A 22,675-nucleotide genomic window follows, 5' to 3' on the forward strand; every position below is an offset into this window, starting at 1 on the left:
TTCTGTTCGTTTTAAGTTTTAATGCTTCTCGTTACTTTCAGTTGAAAAAACTTCTTCATATTTATTTTTTTTTTTTTTTAAATAATGCTAGAAAAGCGTGTTCTCCCTTCATGAAACTTTTCTTGCCCCATGATAAATTCCTCCAAGGAAAGTTCCCCCAACATATCCCCCTCTTTTCAACCCTCCCCCCCCCCTCTTCAACCTAAAAATCCCTCAGAAAACGTTTGTTCTCTTCCAAATAACCATTACTGTATGTAAGCATTGGTCAAAGTTTGTAACTTTTGGCCGCTCCCACAGGGACTGTTGGGGAGTAAGTCGTCCGCAAGAACATAGTTATAAGGTTTTTTGACTACGCTGAATAAAATGGCTATCTCAGAATTTTGATCCGGTGACTTTGGGAAAATAATTGGCGTGGGAGGGGGCCTAGGTGCCCTCCAATTTTTTTGTCACTTAAAAAGGGCGCTAGAACTTTTCATTTCCTTTAGAATGAGCCCTCTCGCAAGATTCTCGGACCACTGGGTCGATACGATCACCTCTGGAAAAAAAAAAAAAAAAAAAACAAATAAACACGCATCCGTGATCTGCCTTCTGGCAAAAAATACAAAATTCCACATTTTTGTAGATAGGAGCTTGAAATTTCTACAATAGGGTTCTCTGATACGCTGAATCTGATGGTGTGATTTTCGTTAAGATTCTATGATTTCTAGGGGGTTGTTTCCCCCTATTTTCTAAAATAATGCAAAATTTCTCAGGCTCTTAACTTTTGATGAATAAGATTAAACTTGATGAAACTTATATATTTAAAATCAGCATTGAAATGCGATTCTTTTGATGTAGTTATTGGTATCGAAGTTCCATTTTTTAGAGTTTTGGTTACTTTTGAGCCTTGTCGCTCCTTACTGCAGTTCGTTACCATGAACTGTTTGATACCTTATGCGCCTCAGGACATAACTTACAACCCTTGCACAGTGGGCTTTGGAGGGGGAGTTCATCCTAAAAAACATACTTTTTAGACCTTTCAATAACATTAAACAAAATGGCTGTCTCAAAATTTTTATTGGATTTGGGAATGTGGGTGGAGGTTAGTTGCCCTCCAATCACTTTCGACTATTAAAACGGGCACTGCCTCTTTCAATTTTCAATCAATGAGATTTTTTATAAGTTTCTTCGACATCAAGTTGTCATCTCAAAATTTCTTTGATTTGTACTTGGGGAAAATACGAGGTGTGTGTGTGGGGGAGGGGGTACCCACCCTCTGATTATTTTGAATCTTAAAAAAGGCACTAGAATATCTGATTTCCAATCCAATGAGCCCCCTCCGAAGTTTGTACAATCATCCTCTCTATGTCTACCTTATATGCCCGCAGGACATAACTTACAACCCTTGCCCTGAGGTCTCTGAGGAGGTTGTTATCCCCAGAGACATAATTTTTTGACTTTTTAATTACGTTGAACCAAATGTCAGTCTAAAAATCTGGATTGGATGGGTTTGGGGAAAAGGTGGGCGTGGAAGGGTTTTTCGCCCTCCAATCACTTTCGACTAACAAAAAGGGCACTAGCCCTTTCAATTTCCAACTGAATGAGCTCTTTTCAAAGCTTCTAAGATAACAAATGGTCATCTCAAAGTTTCTATCAGATGCATTTTGGGAAAATATAAGGTTTGGGGGATATCCACCCTCGATCACTCTGAATCTCAAAAAGTGGAGTAGAAGTTCTGATTACCAATCCAATGAGCCTACTTCAAGGTTTATACGATCACCCTTTCTATATATACCTTATATGCTGACAGGGCATTACTTACAACCCTTGCCCTGAGGGTTGTAGCGGGGTTGTTATCCTCAAAGACATAATTGTCGGAGCTTTAAACTACGTTGGAAAAATGGCTATCTCAAAATTTTGAGCCCATGAGCCCATTCCAGAGTATTTACGATTACCTTTATATTTATACCTTATACGACCCCAGGGCATAATTTTATAACCCTCTTAGGGATGTGGGGGGATTTGTTATTTCCAAAGATAAAATTTCCGGACATTTTAATTACGGTAAACAAAATGACTATTAAATTTTGATTGGGTGTTTTTGGCGAAATGGTGGGGGTGGGAGTAGATTAGCCCTCCTATCACTTTTGACTTTTTAAAGGGCACCAGCCCTTTCAGTTTCCAAGCGAATGAGCCTTTTTTGAAGTTTCTTGGACAACAAATGACCCTCTCAAAATTTCTATCGAATGAATTTCGAGAAAATCCAAGATGTATATATGTGTGTGTGTGTGTGTGTAGAGGGGATTAACCCCCCTCCGATCACGCTGAATCTCAAAAAGGCGCTAAAACTTTTGATTACCAATGAGCCCCCTCCGAAGTTTTTTCTATATTTAGAAAAAACGATCATATAAACGACCCCACGATCATATTTTCTATATTTACCATAAATGCCCCAAGGGCATAATTTACAATCCTTGCCCAGCGTGCTGTGGAGGGGGGTGTCGTTTTCAAATAAATAATTTTTGGGGCTTTTTAACTGGGTCGAACAAAATGGCCATCTCAAAATTTTGACTGAATATGTTTGGGGAAATGGTGGGCGTGGGAGGGGGGTTAGTTGTTCTCCAATCACTTTTGACTGTAAAAAAGGGCGCTAGCCGTTCCAATATCCAAACGAATGAGCCCTTTTCTAAGTTTCTACGACAATTCTTTTGATACGAAGTGCCCTGGCCTAAGACCAAAATAAAAGTACATTGTGTCCGGTTCCATTGCAACTGAACCACCGTGTAACTGAATCCCAAGATACTCAACCACTGCAACTGAACCACCCTGCAACTATACCACTGTGCGACTAAACCACCTTGCAGCTGAACCACCGTGCAACGGAAACGCCTTGTAGCTGAACCCTCGTGCAACTGAGCACTCGTGCAACTCAAACCCATGCAGCTCACCCCATTTAACTAAACTCCCGTGCAACTGAACCACCGTGTAGCTGAACCACCATGCACCATTGCGGAGGTGACAACCCATTTCATATACGGAGTAATTTCTGTTCGTTTTAAGTTTTAATGTCGTGTCTTACTTTCAGTTAAAAAAACTAGTTTTTTTTAATCTAATTTCTGAAGGTTTTTGAATTAATGCATGTTTGATTTTGTTTCTACGCACATAAATTATTAAAATGAAATTTGCATATTAATTCTTATTTTGGCTAAATGGCTTTCTCTTAGTTTTGATCAGACGATTGTGAGAAATTAGGGGTGGGGAAGGAGGCCTAGTTGACCTCCAATTTTTCGGTTACTTAAAGAGGCAACTAGAACTTTTAATTTTTAACGAACGTTTTTATTAGTAAAAAATATACGTAACTTAAGAATTAACTTACGTAACAAACTTTTATATTCTTATTTTTTATTATGTATATGAGGGGTTTGTCTCCTCGTTAATACCTCGCTCTTTACCCTAAATCAGTCCCAATTATTTAAGAATGACCCCTGAATCAGAAAGGCCGTATAATAAATAGTTGAAATTACTAAAAAATACTTTAGCATAAAGAGCGAGGTATTTATCTTCCCTAAATACATCGCTCTTTATGCTAAAGTATTTTTAGAACCCCTCATATGCGTAATAATCTCTTTTTATTATGTTTATAATCATACTAGGTGTTTTTTTTTGTATCTAGAAAAAGAGGGTATATTAGTAGTATAGGGTCTTTGGATCCAAATACAGCCCTATCCTGATGTACTCTTTGATTGGTTAGCCCCTCCTATAGGCCGTTTGGATCCCAATTCAGCCTTAGAGGATACATGTACTGCAATTGTCACCATGATAAGTGTGATCAATGGGAAAAATATTTACCCTGCTATGATTAAAAAACGCTGAACGTGATTCCGATTTATTTCATAGGGATTGGTATCGTTGTGGATTTAAACTTTTTTGGGAAGAAGAATTGGGACTACGTTTCGATTTTAAAAACATCAAGAGAGAATTTTTCTACTTCATCGTTGTGAGGACAATGATAGTTATGATCATAAATCTACTTATTTTTATTTGGCTGTTGCAGAAAATGATTCTTCATATGAGAACATCATGTCTAACATTACTTCAAATAAGCTAATAGAAACATGGGAATTTTACAATATGAATCATAACAACGAGACTATAAATCAAAACAGAGACTGGAAAAAAATCATAAATCAAACTGATATCACAAAGAGATATATTGAAAATGAACTTACATTATGTTGTGGAAAATGTGACACTGACTTTGCACACAAACATCAGTACAAGTTGAATCCGGATGATCTGCCACCACTAATTGTTTTTGATGACGACAACCTTAATGACGAAGAAGAAGAATAAATCTAAAAGATGAAAGACAGAGACTTTTTTATTGTACATAAATGTTTTATTAATAAACAAATTTACAAATATTAGTAAAAAATTTTATTCTTATAGCGCTAAAATCAAAACTATACAGGTAGGACAGGATATTTTCTACTATTTGTTCATTCAATCGAGGATTGTCTTCATAAATGTTGAGAAATTCGTTTTTAAGTATAGTCATAACATCGAAAACTAAATTATAGTAATGCATGAAAACTACAGCTTTATGTTGATAAATCTTGTTCCCGCTTCCGGTTTTGAACAATTGATTTACCACTTCTTTCGAGGAAATTTTTGATGTGAGGTGTTTTGAATGCTTATGGTAGACCAAGAGGATCAAAAATTTCTATATTCTTCGCTGTTTGAAAGACGCATAGCCAATGCCGCGTCTGCTCAGTTGATGGGCTACTATTAACAATGATAATAGTATTGTTAGCACTTTAGATATGTTCGAGGAAATCTGAGGGTATGCAATAGGATTTGTATTTAGACATGTATGGATCCAAGTTAAATGCATCGATTATTTGGTTCGTGTTCATGGTGCTAAGTCTAGAACACTACCGTCGGGGGTAATTTCCCAATACGTTTCAAAAATTGATTTAGAGCAATCAACATAACACTCTGTCAACGATTTGGTAAAGGCGCACTTTAACGAATAGAGCACTTTCGGACAATACTTATATCTTGAGTACCAGACAAGTCCAATACAATGATACCATGACTTTTTACAAACATTGTATTGGTTATACCATTTTCAAATAGTTATGAATCTCGATCCAATGATTCGATCGTCAATTCATAAAGGGTCCTATTGGATTTATCAAAGGATAAATTGTAGAGAGGAATTCAATTTACTTTACATACAAGAGAGTAAAGTCCAAACATTTCATATTCGTGTGTAGGATTTTTCCATGATCCTATGGCACTGGCATTTTTTACAAATGCCAAAGCAAGTTCTGAAAGAATTTCACCATTGATAAATGAAGACTTGGTGTAGGTACTAGAACCGATGGCAATGTGTCGTTGATCGATGATTCTGAGAGGAACGAGAAGTTTGATATTATTTTCTGATGCTCTTAATTTTTCAGTTGCCAAAGCAACCCAACTCAACCCATTGTTTCTGTACATGAAATATTCCCAAGGGGAATGGCAATACAGCATCAAGTGTTTTTTTCCAAAGTAAAGTTCGACGGAAATTTCATGATTTAGTTTACCAATTAAATGATCCTCCTTGTTCACTGCCCAAGTGGGTTGACGTTCAGTATCAACATTCGATATTTCATCATAGCCCACTGCTAGACCTTTTAATTTATTATAGGACTGTGGATTCATTAACATAAATTGTGTGTAGGTTACATAGTTTGATAAATAGTTGCTAGTGCTCACCAATTTCCATTTATATAGACACATATTTGTCTAAACAAATTGTGTAGTACATAATTTTCATATGACAACCCATCGGTAGCGGTAGGAGCTTGATTTTCAGACATTTCCCTCACCTCGACTTTGAAATCAATAAATTTGGATGATAAATCTTTGAAGTAGTCTTCATTAGAATAAATTTGAACATTTATGTTTTCAGAAAGTTGTTGTTGTGGGTAAAAATGTTCATAGTAACCATGTTTTACACTAACAATCGACACTTTCTGCAATGAAAAGATTTAGAGATGTGGTGACCGTGGCATGAGATTCCTTATGGGTAGATACGCCATTTCAGTCAAAAAAAGACATCCTTTTTTGATCTAACGAATTTTTTCTTGGTTCTTCATTTTGTACTATAAAATATCACAAGTGAATTATTTTTATTATATGTATATTTAATGTGATTTACAGACAATTTTCAAAGTCCCAAGAATTATAGGTTCCAAAATTATCGCGTCCCCTAAAAGAGTAAGTCCAAAAAGAAGAAGAAAAAATGTCGCAGCAAACATTATTTTTCTAATAGAAAAATCTCGATTGATGTATTTATATCATCTTCATTTTGTACTTTTAAAATATCACAAGTGATTTTTTTATTATATATATATATTTATTGTGATTTTAAGACACGAAAAAAAGTTGAAAAATTTTAGTTTCAAAGTTCAATAAAAAACTAAGCAAAAAATATCACTAAGAACATTATTTTTCTTACAGAAAAAATCACGACTGACATATTTATATCATCCTCATTTTTGTATTTGTATAATATCAAAAGTGATTTTTTTTATAAGTATATTTGATGTGATTTTGAGACGTGGAAAAAAATGGAAAAATTTTTCAGTTAAATTTTTTTACGTAGAAAAGTTAACCCTTAAAAATTTGACCACCCTCCTTCTTTTGAGGGGTATTGAGCCCTGTCTTGCTCATTAAGATACAGTGTCTATCCATTTCTTGTTCAACCAGAAAAAACTTAAAGGAGAGATGGACCATGTCGTATTCATAATACATATTCTAATAATAATTATGCTATGGCTCGGGTTCAGTAATAATCTATAGACTGAACTGAAAAATTTAAGAATAAATAGTTGAAAGGGGTGTTTTCAAAAATAACGATTATATACAACATATACAAACACATAAAATTCAGTAAATGCTCATTTTTAGATTTGACATTACTCTTTACGGTCCCCTGAAGGTGCAGGTTCGAAATATTCTACGGATTCAATTTTAATAGCTCAAAAATAGCTAGTAGGAAGGGTGATTTTAAAGCTATATGTGATGTACATACAGTTCGGTAACTAAAGGGACTGTAAATGTCATTTGATAAGCCGAAACTGCATGAGAAACAGTCCCCATCCGCTAAGCATACACAGAAAATATATATATCACAAAACTCTTGTATATTAGAGCCTTTGTTAAGATTTCTTTTATTAGACATTTTTTTTAGATTAAGCTTACTTCATCTTGTGAAAATAACTTGGACGATCATTATTTTATACCAAAATATTTGTCTAAGATACCTTACATACTGAGAGCGCTGTGTGCTCCGTGACATTGTTTCAGAGAGAAATAATAGCTGGCCAGCATCTCCAAGAATTTTCTTATTTCCCGGAAATCTTGATAACGTCATATGTGTATAGGACTTTGCTTGTATCATTTGAAGGGTTTCCACGACAAAGTATGCATAAAATGTTCCCAGAAAATATTAAGACTCTTCTATAAGTTTAGCTGAGTGTAGGGGGCTTGCAACTCCAATAGTACATCGGGATGGGCTGTATTGGGATCCAAAGGGCCTATAGGAGGGGTTAGTAACTCCAATACTACATCGGGATAAAGCTGTATTAGGATGCAAGGACCCCATACTACTCACATTTGAGCCAATAAATGAAAAAAAGAATGGAACATTAAGGTCAAACTTTAGAGAAATATCAAGAAGACTGGTAAACACAATCAAAAATAATTTCTACTTTATTTGTTGTGAAAAGAAAATATTAGCAATATTTACAATAGCTGATGGTATCAGCCGTCACATCGCTAGCAAAATGTTTAGGAGCATATTCAACTAAATCAAGAGGTACTGTATGGATCCAGTTTTACATGACGACGCATTTGCAATGTGTCGAGAACAGCTGAGGGTTTAAACCTGAAGGTGTGAAGTTTAAACTTGCAGGGTATGTTGAACAAATGTTGAACAAAAGGCTGGTGTGCAACCAGTCCCCCTCCCATGTCCTTTTTAGCTGAAAAAGTGCAGTAGAACTTCTAATTTCAGTTCAAATGAGCCCTGTCTTGATGTTGTAGGCATTGGTTCAACATGTAAAAAAAAAAAAAAAAAAAAAAAAAAAAACACGCATCCGTGATCTTTCTTGTGATAAAAAATACGAAGTTCCATATTTTTGCAGATAGGAGCTTGAATCCTCTACAGCGGGGTCCTCTGATGTGCTGATTTGGATAGTGCAGTTTTTATTGAAATTTCTTTAATTTTTAGGGGGCGTTTCCTCCTTTTTTCGAAAATCAGCCAAATTTTCTCAGGCTTTTAGTCTTTCATAAGTAACACTACGCTTAATGAATCTCATATATTCGGAATCAGCAAGTTCTTTTGATGTATTTATTGATATCAATATTCCGGTTTTTTTAGAGATTTGGTTACTATTGAGCCACTGTACCCCTTACTTACAGTTCGTTTCTACCAACTGTTTGATAGTTGATCTACAGTCAACTTCAAGGGTTTACCATAGCTACTACAGCTACCATAGTTATTGATACTCTTACCTTTTACCCCTGAACTTTAGTTGACTTATTAGATGCTAATCAAATGCTTCTCTATAAGAAGAAGGCTATCTTCTAGAAAAAGACAGAGAAATAGGCGAGCCTGCTTCTCTGGACGGAGTCAGGAGTCTGCTTCTCTGGACAGAGCCTGCTTCTCTGGACGGAGTCAGGAGTCTGCTTCTCTGGACGGAGTCAGGAGTCTGCTTCTCTGGACAGAGCCTGCTTCTCTGGACGGAGTCAGGAGTCTGCTTCTCTGGACAGAGTCTGCTTCTCTGGACGGCCTGCTTCTCTGGACAGAGAAATAGGCGAGCCTGCTGTCACTAAATTATGTTAGGGCTTTTGCTTTTGGGTTCGGAATTTTTTACAAAGGTGATCTTTGATATTTGAAAAGAAGTCCATTTGAGTTCCTCTGATATTTTACTGAAGTGATGTAAAAATTGTGAAAAATTGGTAGAAAATTTTCAAGCATGTTAACATACTGAGGACAAAGAAGCAAACTTTCTATATTCATACCTTGTCAGAATTGCGTTGACTTGACTGTGGACAAATCAGCTTCTGTAACAAAGCAGGAGAAACATTCAACTTCTCCCGCTTTGCCAGTGTTGACGTTAAAAGGTTATTTTTTGTTTTCTTGTGTTTTTTTTCGTTTTTTTCAGTACTTTGCACGGCTGGCGGAGTCTTTTTTTCCACTGCCTAAAAATTACCCTCGTTTACTCGTTTATTTGCTTATGGTATTCTTTTCTGATTTTCGTTTGTCTAGGTTCTATTTTGTCAATATATTACTACTACTACTGATAACCACTCATTCCAACACCAAACTGCTTGAGGCTAGTTCAGGTACGCACACTCCTCCTCCATCCCAATCTAGTACCTTTACAAAAAGTTATTCTGTCAATCAAGTTTACAAAAGCAGACCTCGTCAGTATCTACTCATTTTTATCATATACAAAAAAACAAAATAAAAAAGTACTGTAATGGCTGAAAATGCAAATAAAATTCCAGTGTGTCCGTTTTGTCAAATTCTTCTTGTGTTTATTCCAGACAATACAATTTTCTCAAGATAATACCCAGGCAAAACTCACTTAATTAATATCAGTGCCAGAAAATAATGAAAGAAGATGAAACCTTCACTATACGTAAAGAAAATAGAACAAAAAAGTGTTGCAACGTTGTTTTTTTTTAGTATTTTTCTTATATTGTGGTTCTGTTTTATCTGTTGCTATTTTACATTTTTGTTTTATTTTATATATATATATATATATATATATATATATATATATATATATATATATATATATATATATATATATATATATATATATATATATATATATATATATATATATATATATATATATATATATATATATATATATATATATATATATATATATATATATATATATATATATATATATATATATATATATGTATATATATATATATTTGTTTATTTATTTTATGTTTCTATTATGCGTATTTTGTTCATTTTATATTTTCCAGGAGAAAGTAAGGAACATCAAGAAGAATTTGCTGAACCTGAAACACACGAAAGTACTCTTTCATCAGACACTGAATGCCCACCTCCTGAGCTTTCAGTGTCAGAACCACCTGCCGAAAATCGGTCAAAATATGAAAAACTCAATCAAGAATTAGATTCTTCAGATAATGAATCTGAAGGTAAAAAAGCTCCTGAAATGGATGTTGATTCTATTGGATCTGCCTCTGATTTAAGAGACAGAATTGATTGTGAGGAACGAATTCAGAATTTGAAGAAGAATCGACCCTGGCGTGAAGATGCGTCAATGACAATCGACTCTTCGGTGTATCAAGGGGAATGTGAAAGCCTTGCAACAAGGGGCTCGGAAAAAACCGAAGCTGCCGAAAAAAGGAAGGATCTCAAAGCAGATGGATCGATTGGAGATGCACTTGTTGGTCACGAATATGGTGAACGCCCACTTTTAGCAGATGATGAACTAGAATCAGGCGATGAAAAACGAATATCTTCACCAAAAAACATAGCAAATCCCTTACAATTATTAAAACAAACAAAACTAAAAGAAAAATTAAAGGAAAAACAAAAACAGAAGGAAAAGAAGAAAAAAGAAGATGATGTTTTTGCAAACGCTCCATTTTCGTCAAAAAAGAAAATTGAAGAGGATCAAGGGAACGCTGATGGAATTTTCACTAATGAAAAAGAAATTCTCTATGAAAATATAGTAATAGCTATTCAAGATGAAAAGAAGATATCAACTAATCCCTTTCTCAATGCTGTTGAAACAACTAAGCCACCAGAGCCAGGTCAGTGGCTTCAACAGCCAGCAACAAACTTTGCTAACCCTAACTATGCAGATGCATTTGGATCACCCCCGTTCAATCCCGACTTTATAACAGAACCTGACATTATATATTCTCCAACTGAACCTCAGGAAATCTACTACTCTGAAAAGGTTAAATTAAAGCGATTAACACCCCGGATAACTGCCAATAATAGACAACGGCTAAACTCTGCAAGTTCGCAATCGTCAAATAGCGGAGATGAGAAGCATTTGAAAAAGGAGAAGATGAAGTCTAAAGTGAAAGCTCCAAAGTATCAAGCAATTATAGATAAGCCTGAAAAGAATAGAACAAAAACAAAAAAGACTAAGGGAAATGCTGGTGTTAGTAATATGAGTTTTGAAGATTATGCAAGTGATAAAGAGGATATGGAAGAGTGTCTTGTTGAAGAGGTTGAAAAAAGATCGTCTCTCAAACGAGGTCATATCGGTTTTGGTAAGCTGAAATGAAATAGTACTGACTTGAAATAGAAATTTTTGAAATAATTAGTGACTAAATGTGTATTTATTTGTTATTGACACCCTGGACCGTGGCGAGGAAGATGTTTTATTTTTAGCCGTTCTGGGTGGCACTTTAAATAGAGGGCTCTCTAAACTTTTTATCCAAACTTTATTGCACTGCAAATGAAAACGAACAAAATGGAAAATATGAATAAAATTGTTTATGCTATGGATGTTGAAGATTATGAAAGTGATAAAGAGAATGGGGAAGAGTGATGATGATGCAGAGAAAACGTTATCTCACCAAAAATGGTCATATTGGTTTTAGTAAGTAGAAATGAAACAATAATGATGTTAAATAGAAAGTTTTAAATAATCTAAGACTAAAAGTGATTATTTTTTGTTATTGATTCCTTGAATGGGGACGAGGGAGATGTCTTCCTTTTAAATTACTTCAGGTGTTGGTTTAAAATGGAGGGTCACTAAACTTTCTAATCAAACTTAAATTTCCTCTACTAGTTTTTCTAGCAGAAACCTTAGGAATAAACTGTTTTTGCATTTCTAAGGTTTTCATGTTTCAGTATAAGACCACAGTTTTGCATTATTCTAAAGCCGAGGTTCAGGTTTAACCATCTAACAGATTATATTTTCGAAATTTGGTTTCCTTTTATTTTAATTTTTTTAAGATTCAAAATAGGTTGACGAAGAAGTTGTAAAACTAGGCTTTTTTCATTTTTTAACGGGATTTACTCTCTAAGAAACAGTCTAAGTAACTTCATAACTCTGCCTCGGTAAATGGATAGATTTGAAACTGGCGAATTTAGTAATACAAGTATTGCATCCTTTTGGTACAAGATATAGCTATAGGGCTGTATCTGTATCCTAACGGTCATAGTGGTTATAATAAGTTAAAATGAAACAAAAGTGATGCTAAATAGAAAGTTTTAAAATTATCCATGACTAAAAGTGATTATTTTTTGTTATTGACGCCTTGGATGGGGAAGAGGAAGATGCCTTCCTTTTAAATTACTTCAGGTGTTGGTTTGAATTGGAGGGTCTCTAATTTTTCTATTCAAACTTAAATTGCCTCTGCTAGTTTATCTAGCAGAAACTTTAGGAATAAACTCTTTCTGCATTTCTGAGGTTTTTAGGTTTCAGTATAAAGCACAATTTTTGCAAGACCAAAATTTTGCATTATTCGATAGCTGAGGTTCAGGTCTAACTGATTACATTTTCGAAATTTGTTTTCCTTTCATTTTTATTTTTAAGATTTAAACTAGGTTGAAAATTGACGCAGAAGTTGTAAAACTAGGATTTTTTTTCGTTTTGAAGGGGATTTGCTCTCTAAGAAAAAGTCAAAGTAACTTCATAACTCCGCCTCAATAAATAGATCTGAAACTGGTAAATTTAATAATACAAGTATTGCAGCCTTTTGCTACAAGATGCAGCTATAGGGTCATACCAAAATAGTCTATTCCATAAGGGGCATAATTTCACATAAATGACGATTTATTACACCATAAAATTGAAACTGCAACAGAAAACTAAAATAAAATTGAAGAATTTTTTTGTTCACGTTGCCAAAATGTCCTGCGACATAAAAAATAGAAACATGGTAATACGATTTTCCTTTGTTAATTTTGCTGGTGAAAAAATTTAACATTTAACTTAACTAAACTTTTGCAGTAACAAAAAAAAAATGAAATTAACGCTTTAAAAAAATGAAAAATAAATATATGAAGCGACTAAACATTGAATAACTGGGGGCTTTTCCCTCACCAGGTCCTAACAGTGACGGATTAGAAGATGCGGAGGGGTTCGGCAATGAATTAGAAGTAGATTTGAAATAATGCCTAAATGTGTTTTTTCTATGTTACTGATTGACGATCATAGGAAAAACAAAAAATACACATTAGAAGTTGCTACATAAATTGGGTGCCTTTTCCTCATGAGACCCTCATAGTGACGGGTAAGAGGACGGGGAGGGACTGGGACAATGATTTTGTAGTAGATTCGAAATAATGAATAAATGAGATTTGAAATAATGACTAAATGTGATTTAGTTATTGACTGATGCCACGGGGAAAATGCCTTTTGTATCAATCTTGTTTTATTGAATGTCTTTTACTTTTATTATTTCAAGTGCTCCCTTTCTCAGGGGTATCTAAGTACTTTATTCTATAGTAATAAGCCTGAAAGATGTATCTATAAAAACTGGAAATGTCAATAGAGGGCATTTTAATGAAACAGGTTGCTGTTCTGTTGCATTTTTAGACATGTGTTATACATCTTGTTAACACATTATATTCTTTAATATTGTTAGATTTTAATATAAATTAATTTTTTTTCGCTGGACATATTTAATGACTAATTTTTCAGATGTATTAATGCATTATATAATTATTGATCTTTGGATATACCATTTGTGACATTGCTTCTCTATGATGATCGTTTTTGATTGAAGTATTTAATCCAACCTTAATGCAAATTATTTACCTAACAACTTATATTTAATGCATTAATATTGATATAATTTAATATTAATCAATTTATTTTGCTAGATTTAATCCTTTAATTCGTTGTGAAGATATATCTGCACATTGTTTTTGTTGATGATCTTAGAATCTTCAGAATTGTAACACTGCTTCTCTAATAAGGAATAAATTTGATGGAGTTTTTGGTTTATGCTTATGATTTGATTTATGATTTTTCTGTCATCTTTATATTTAGATGTTAGTTTTCCTGGGTATATTACGAAAAAATACCGTTATTTGAGTTCCAGTTTTCTTAAACATTACTGGTTTGTCACCGTTTTCAACTTGACTTCGGGTCGGATTCAAGTCGAGCAAAGAGGAAAACAATCCACTGGCCAATCTTTGTTTATGTTTTTGTTTGCTATTTTTGTACTTAAATGTTAGGATTCCCTAGCATATTATAAAAAATAGACGTTTTAGGGAATTGTTCAAAACGATACTCGAAACATCACCCTCTATTAAAAATAGTGTTCACCAGGTCACGTTGGCCACGTGTTGTAGAAGTTGAAAACTTCTACGTGTTGTCCATTGTATCTTTATGTGGTCTGAATAGGAGTGTCCTGGCATAATTTTACCACGCTAGGCAGAACAAGTGGTGCTCTAAGATGCACACAAGGGGGTGGAAAGTAGGCATAACCTTGATGTTACTTTTCAACTCCATCGTTACTAAAAAGCACCTAAATACATAGTATTTAGTTTGTTGTGAAGGAATGGTGGCAGGTCTATTCCATAGAATGATGTTTTTCTGTACTAAATAAGCAAACTATTTGTACAGATTATCGAAAAGTAACTAGGAGAGGGGGATAAGGTGCATCTTTAATTAGATATTCGTCCCGAGTAGATATTCTTCCCAGGGAGAAGTGCTGTTTAAAAAAAAAAATTGTTTTAATATTTTGACATTTTGTTTTAAGAAGTTTCTTGTTATGGCTTTACCTAACTCTCTCTCTCTCTCTCTCCCTCCCATTACTGTTGCTGTCACTAGTCAATTGCTGCCAAGCTGTAGATGGACGCTTCTTTTCCTTTTATAGACCTAGTTGGACGCAGGGGAGCTGAGTGTCCCCTTCTTCGAGATTGGCCCGAAGGTCCTCCCAACAAAATATTGAAAGCTTAAGATATATTGAGGTCTAAAATACGCTTCCAATGGTTTCACCCCTCCCCCTCCTCACCTTTTTGGACTTACATTTATAGAAAAAGTAATAGGAATTCCTGCTACTATTCATTAAGTGTAATGTTATGTGACTTGACTTTGTGTCATCAAAGTATTTTACATTTTTCCTCTTTCTAAAAGCTGTATGTTTTGTCTGCGATCATTAAGGTGTGAGTGAGGCTAAAATAGGGTCTTTGGACCTGAAATATCAATTAGGAATATACTCAAGGTTTTCTGCTGCTACTTGTTAACAGATCCGTTGTCTGCTGCTACTTTTAGGGTTTGTTTTATGATATAATTTTGTTTTTAGGAGTGCTTGGAAGTCTGCATTGATTGTCATAAAGTCCTGGAGAGGGAGGGGGGGGGGTTGCAAAAATATTTTCTAGAGGAAGATAAAGGACCAAAAACCTTTCCTTTTTTGGCCAATAAGTTTATTTTTTCCTAATGCTATAGGAGTTGGCATCCTTTTATGTCTTTCCCTCTGAGGCAGGTGGGGCAAATACCCGTTCTATTGCCCCTACCATATGGAAGCTCATGCAAGCGCGGGCAAAGAATACAAATGTTACTCCTCTCATGCGTTATGTTGATTGTGAAAGTTCCCAAATAAGATTGTCCTGTTTGTAAATTTTGAAATAAAATTTAAAAAAAATATCCAGTAAGGGCCCCTCGCGAGAAAGACTAAATGAGTTAGTCATCTTAGTTTTAGAGATATGAGAAGGTCATTAGTTATTTGGCTAGACAATACTGTTTAACTTTAAAATATTTTTGAGGCTAGGGAGAAGAAAAGTGCGTGGGTCATGTACGAAATTTTAAGAAATACAGGTATGGTCACAAGTTTATCCACTATCCCTGAATTTCTTGAGATTTCTCCGATTTTTTCTAAAAAAAAGAAAATAGTATTCTCCTAATCTCGCCGAAAATTAGGTAGGTAAATCTGTGAACGTTAACACGAAATAAGAATCCTTAATTAACAGCAACATAAATTTTTGGGGAGATTTCGGAGAATCAATTATATGCTGGAAAATTTGGCAAAACCCTGAACAATTGCCAGACAAAAAAAGCAAGCCAAGGGTATTGATACAACTAGATGGTTTAGTGTCAATGTACTTATTTGTAAGGGTTAAGTGTGTCCTAAGCTGAAATTAGAAATGTATTTTAAAAATGTTATTCAGCGGAAATTTTCAGGTGGCAACCCTGTTTCGAGCAGCTTTTGTGTTTCATTTATTAATTTATGACTTAAATCTGTAAGAGTGTCTTTTGAGGTATATGATGTATAGTTTTTAATTCAACGAGTCAAATTACAAATTGCAAGGGTTGCCGATTATATTTTTAGAACAAGAATTTGAATTTCATAAAGATTCTTCTATTCAAGTTCTCTCGTTCCTTTTAAGTTTCAGGTTAATTTCGTAGCAGGATAGCAATTTGTAATTCGGCTTATTTAATGAGGTTGTATGTGTGGTTTTATCTCTTTTTTTTCAGTTTCTTTGAATTTGGTTTTTGTATTCTAGTCCTCTATGTATAAATCTGTTTGATTTTGTGGAAGTTGAAGTTTTGTTAAAAATGGAATAAATTATTGTTCTTTTCTAAAGTCGACTTATCATAAAGGGATTAATGTTTGGATTAGGGATAGTTAGGAATGGCCAATGGAAAAAGGTTAAGCTGGAATCTTTATTTTGGCAATTATAAAGACAATATAAAGGTTAAAGGAAGAGGAAAGAAAGGAATGAGTACTTTCAGGTTTGCCGGGGGGTCAGCACGGGTTGGCACGTGGATAGTCGAGTGGTTGGCACGCTAGGCTTGAAATCCTGTAACCGTTAGGTCGGGGGTTCAAATTCTGGTGTTGCTGATTATTTGGTTTGGAACGGGGGGTTAGCGGTATGACTGTTTAAGCTCAGCCAGAGTCAACCAAGCTCCATATGGTAACATGGAGAAATCTGGGGGGAAGCACGGGAAGCGTCAGGTAATTTGCCCCCAATCACGCACTGCACTCCTGGCCGAAGTCAGCGAATCAGGAAATCTTTACCTTTGCTATGCAGACTTCTAGTCAGCATGCAAAATGTCATTTTTTTTGTTATTATTATTTAGGATGAGTCAAAGCTTCCCTGAGAATATATTTTTTTTTAAGAGTGACTATACTAGAAAAAAAATCACTAAAAACTAAAACCTATTAACTACAAAATTGCTCGTAGTTTTCCCTTTTCAATTACTTTGGTTAATACTTAAAAGCTCGCGTTAAGTGACTAAAAAGCATTATAAGAATTTATGTATAAAAATAGAAATACGTCACTTGGGGGTGGCTGTAGTAGTAGCGGTGCAACAATCTATTATAAAAAAAAAAGAAAAAATAACGAGATGGACACAAAGTCCGAGCTTGAGAGAGCATGTCATGGAAACAATAACAAGCAATTGCAGTTAAACTAGAAAGTAATTCACTATAAAATCGGGTCTTCATAAAATGGCGGTTTGCTTTCTCTTTTCAACAATTTTTGTCTTGAACTTAAAAAACTCGTGTTAAGTTCATAAAAACACTTTAGGAATTCATATATAAGAATAGCGACATAGCGAATAGCGTTTTGGGTAACAGTTCCTGCTGTAGCTGTCCAGTATTCCATTATAAATCTAAAGTACATCCTTGTGAGGACACACAGTGAAAACAGTGATAATAAAAAAAATTGTATTTCTGTTTTTTTAGGGGGGGAGATAACAAAATAATTTCAGTATGTTTGACTGTTAACAGCAATGTTTCCACGTCTATGGTTTTACTATATTCTTTTGGTTTTTAGTCCTTAGGGGGGCTACGCCTACAAGATTTTTGACACCTTATTTTTTATATCTATTTTTTACCCTTTGTTTTAAATAGACTTGTCACTATGGTCAATCTTTGTTGCCGTTGTCACATTGCCCCCCTCCCCCCAAAATTTTGCCCTAGATCCACCTTAACTGACAATATGGCGTAAAAAAAAATTTACAGTTAGATATTTCTATTCGTTGATTGTACAATTACTTCAAATATTGCTTCCTACTCAGTTCTTTATTATTTTGTAATTGTCGCTAAAAGTTTTGACAGTTCAAAGTAGAATCACTGTTGAATAATGACCAGGCTCTAGAAGAATAAAACTTATTACCATTTTACACCGAAAAAAAAAACCTGCAAAAAACGTATTGATAATTTTGAGAAATCAACGTTCGTGTGACTGGTCAAACTATTCGAAAAAGGCAAAATATGTTGAAAATATATGGGAGTATGGGAAACATCATACCCATACATATTCCCATACATTACGTATGGGATTACATTAAGTAAACATATTCCCATACATTAAGTATGGGAAATACTTAAACACCTTTTGAGTTGCTGCTGCTGACTCAAAAACAAAAACGTTTTACTCTGAAGACTGTTATCTGTATAATAATCATAAATATTATCGCCATTACTAAATGCTTGTTTCATTACTACCGCATAGAAATGGAGATTTTATTCCCTATCCTAATCACTAGTCTTTGAGTATCACACTGTAGATAAAGATAACAGAAATTAAAGTTCTTGAAACCATAATTTCAGTAGGGAGCAGCTCCCCACCGTTTCGAAGGCAATGCAAGGATAGACTGAGTAAAAAAAGGGTGGGATTTTGTTGTTCTGGAATGACTGTAAGTTCTGTTCTTCATCTCTACCCCAGGAAGTGAAATCCTTCTTAGGAGACATTGGTGTAGAATTTTCACAAGTTTTATCTTTTTTTTGCCACATGAATATTTGATGAAGGTTTGAGGAAGCAAAGATCCTCTAAAAAACTTGAGATCCAAAAAAGGTACTCTGCATCATACATATCCAAGGTTCTCTCAATCAAACATCTTAAAAATATTGTAATGTAAGGGATAAAAAAGCATAAAGATGAGCCATTCCTGGCGCATAGAGCGTCGATTCGACGCCCTATGCGACGCAATGTCTCATTGGTATATGAGGGAAAAAAATATTTAAAAAGAGGGAAGGGCATATTTTCAATAAAAATACACAATAAAGATATTTTCAAAAACCTAGAGAGGGATATTGCCTACATCCCCACGGCCCCATACATCACCTCTCTACAAACCTTTCAATCTCTATCAGATACTTTCCACGTTTTGCACTTACCAAAAATATAGGTTTTAGTGAATATTAAGAGTGATTCAAAAGGTAGTTAATACAAAAAACAATATTAATGATAAATCATATGGATTCCTGCTATTTGCCACATTGAAGTCAGTCGACTCCTTTATCTTTACTAGAACCACATCAAAGTACTGCTAAAATAAATCCACGCAACTGATTTCCAGAGCTCCTTACTTAGTACCACAAAATTTGCATATTAGTACTCAATCGGTTGGCCTGTGTCAGGTGTTCCTGCATGCTATTTATGTCTGATTTACTACCAGACTTTGAGTTCTAGCAGTTAGGAAAATCTTACTCCTTTTATTCCTTACAGCTATTAAAAAACTTGTATAATCAGGGCCTTCACTTATAACTCCTTACCTAGAAAAATTGAAAGTTGCAAATTCTGGAAGGGGGGGGGGGGGGTCTAAATGTCATATCAACTGCAACATTGGACTACATACAGAAGAGATGGACACTAGAATGAATGACAAAAGGCTAAACAGGCTTTGATATCCTAGTAAGGCGCTTGCCTTGGTAAACTATCCTTTTAATTTAAATACACAAATAAATAGGGGAGAGTGGGGCACTTGGCCAGTGGGGCAGGTTGAACACTTGGGAATTGGTCTGCCATCTATTGCCGAAAAATTTTGTAACTGCTACTGAATGTGAGAAATTGCATCATAAACATGCCATGAAAATATGGTGGCTATAGCGTCTTTGTGAAAAAAGTGGCAGACAAATTTTGTTTTTTCGGTAAGTTTTTATGAAAAATCAAGGTAGACGTAGTGTCATTTTGAGAGAAAACGAGAAGAGTAATTACAATAAGATTTTTATCGCAGGAAAGCCAGCTGATTGGCTCCATTTTAGGCTTGGATCTGAATTCTTAACTTTAACAGTTTTTAAAGTAGCCATGTTTTTGTTTAGCTTTCCTGTGTGGGGCAGGTTGGTCACTTTGAAGACGCACTGTCCAACCTGCCCCACAGTGTGAAAGGAAATGTTATTTATATTTTCTTTGAATATTCTTCATTTTTTTTTTTATTGTAGGTGAGATTTAACAAAAATGAGGACCTACAAGAGAAAAACAGAAAATGGGACCATTCCTCCTGAGGTTATAAGACAAGGTGTGCAAAAAATACTGGAAGGAGGAAAGTTTGCTACTGTAGCCCGTGAGATGCATCTCCCCCGATCGACTCTTAAGCGCTACACTCAGAAGTTCTTAACAGAAGGTGGCACAAGTACAAATGATGTCAGTGAAGTACCACTGGAAAATTTTATCCCACGGCACAAAACGCGCAAAATATTTACGGCTGAAGAGGAGAAAAGCCTTGAAAATTATCTTATTAGAGCATCACAACTTCATCATGGACATTCGACAAGGGAGGTCAGAAAATTAGCGTTTGATTTTGCTGAGAAACTGGGTAAGGATATTCATCACTGGGAAGAAGCAAAAACAGCTGGAAAGGACTGGCTCTGGGCCTTTTTACGCCGCAACCCAACACTTTCTCTACGATCTCCAGAAGTGACAAGTATTGCAAGAGCTACTGCCTTTAACAGACATGTAGTCAATGCTTTTTTTGACACATACGAGTCATTGCTGCGCAAATACAGTCTTTCGGCTTGTGATGTATGGAATTTAGACGAAACTGGCCCCACTACTGTTCAAAATCCAAGAAAAATAGTGGCCGAGAAAGGAAAGAAGCAAGTTGGAAGAATTACATCAGGAGAAAGAGGGGTGCTAGTTACAATGTGCACAGCTGTGTCTGCTCACGGAATTGCCATTCCACCATTCATGATTTTTCTGAGGGTAAAGTATCTTCCTCACATGATGAAGGGATCTCCGCCTGGGAGTGTGGGCGTTGCTCATCCCTCGGGATGGATGACTGGAGAGAACTTTGTTGTTATTCTTGAACATTTCATCCGCCACAGCAAGCCTAGCGTTGAAAGGCCAGTGCTACTTCTGATGGACAACCACACTAGCCATGTTACCATTGAGTCGCTTGAACTGATGACGAAGTCCCACATCATTGCATTAACCTTCCCGCCACACACAAGCCATAAACTGCAGCCGCTAGATTTAAGTTGTTACGGACCATTCAAGGCATACTATAATGCTGCCTGCGACACGTGGATGACAAAGAATCCAGGAAAATCCATTTCTATTTACGACGTAGCGGAGCTAGTTGGAACTGCCTTTCCTCGTGCATTGACTCCAACGAATATCACATCTGGATTCAGGGTTGCCGGAATTTGGCCTTGTGATCGTTTTGTGTTCGCGGATGAGGAATTTCTTGCCGCAGAGGTTACTGACAGACTTGATCCATCTGGTATTGCGCAACGAGCAGGATCAGAGATGTTTGTTGGACAAGATAGTGGAAGTCAATAACAGTCAGAACCAAGTTCAGCTGATCTTCAAGCCCTTGTGGGATCAACGTCTGCTGCACTTAGACCAGAAGTAGTAAGACCTTACCCAATAGCACCACCAAAAAAGGGTGATACGATTAAACGGAAGAAGGGAAGGTCTCTGGTTCTTACTGACACACCAGTAAAAAACGCTTTAATCGAAGAACTCTCACCTAAGAAGAAACGCAAAGGAGAAACTGAGGAGAAAAAAACTAGTAAATCCAGTAAGAACACCGCAAAAGAAATGCCACGTAAGGCACTTTTCGTCGAAGCAGACAATTTCAGCTCAGATAGTGAAAATGAGATGGTCTTTGACGACGATTCCGACCTTGATGTTGATATGGATGACTGTACAACTGAAAAAGATAAAGTCAGTGTTGGTGACTTTATCCTGGTGGAGTTTTTAGGCAAGAGAGTGAAAAAGTATTTTGCCGGTGAAGTCAAGGAAGACACCAGTGAAGGATATGTAGTCAACTTCCTTCGGAGGAAATCTCCCTCCTGGAAATTTGTTTTTCCTGAAGTAGCTGACGAATCACTAGTTCCTCAAAGTGACATTGTTATGAAGCTTCCAGTTCCCAGGATCTCTGGGGGGACCGAACGTGCCGCAAAAGCACTAGTCTTCGACGTTAATTTGAGTGAATATTCGGTTGAATAAAAAGTTGTTTTTTTTTTGTATATAATGCGAAATTGCTAGTTAAATGTTGCATTTTACGTAAAATATAATTGAAAAAATAATAGTACTACAATTGTATCTGGTGTTAGAAGTAATAAAGAGACTATTAACAGTGTGACCAACCTACCCCCCTACAGGGCACATTGGTCACTTTCGACCTCATCTGTTAAAAATGTTACTGAAGAGAAAATAACGGTAGATTAAATCTAAGAAAAATTGTGGACGTTGAACAGGAAATGCTGTATCTTTTGACACTAGAATCATTTCCCTACCTCGAAACACTTCGGCCACACAGTCTGCCAAACCAAAAATGTGACCAACCTGCCCCACTCTCCCTTACATAGGTGAAAAGTAGAAGGAAAAGAAAAGAATTTCAAAATACTAGCAATCAACAATGCTAGCAAAACTAAGCTACCGGCAAAATAAATATACAAATTATTTATAACAAAAATACATCAAACACAATTTTTAAAA

The 22,675-nt window shown here is 35.4% G+C and overlaps 2 protein-coding genes across 3 annotated transcripts in view; both read left to right on the forward strand.

Annotated features, from left to right (window-relative positions):
* LOC136036429 (serine/threonine-protein kinase sel-5-like) overlaps window positions 1-11,350 on the forward strand; it is a 164,929-nt gene extending 153,579 nt beyond the window's left edge. For both annotated transcript variants that reach the window (XM_065718661.1, XM_065718662.1), the window contains exon 15: window positions 10,045-11,350. In XM_065718661.1, the coding sequence (XP_065574733.1) occupies window positions 10,045-11,327 (1,283 nt within the window). In that variant the 3' untranslated portion in view covers window positions 11,328-11,350. The remainder of the gene's footprint in view (window positions 1-10,044) is intronic.
* An 8,838-nt stretch (window positions 11,351-20,188) lies between these two features.
* On the forward strand, window positions 20,189-21,511 carry LOC136036581 (uncharacterized). Its single transcript, XM_065718884.1, has one exon. It carries the CDS (start codon window positions 20,189-20,191, stop codon window positions 21,509-21,511), a length of 1,323 nt encoding a protein of 440 aa, XP_065574956.1.
* The last annotated feature ends 1,164 nt before the right edge of the window (window positions 21,512-22,675 follow it).

The sequence above is a fragment of the Artemia franciscana genome, chromosome 15 (assembly GCF_032884065.1).
Source record: "Artemia franciscana chromosome 15, ASM3288406v1, whole genome shotgun sequence".
In the NCBI taxonomy this organism is placed as follows: domain Eukaryota; kingdom Metazoa; phylum Arthropoda; class Branchiopoda; order Anostraca; family Artemiidae; genus Artemia; species Artemia franciscana.

Coding starts and splice junctions, on each gene's coding strand:
- LOC136036581 (XM_065718884.1), top strand. CDS start 20,189: ATGAGGACCTACAAGAGAAAAACAGAAAATGGGACCATTCCTCCTGAG.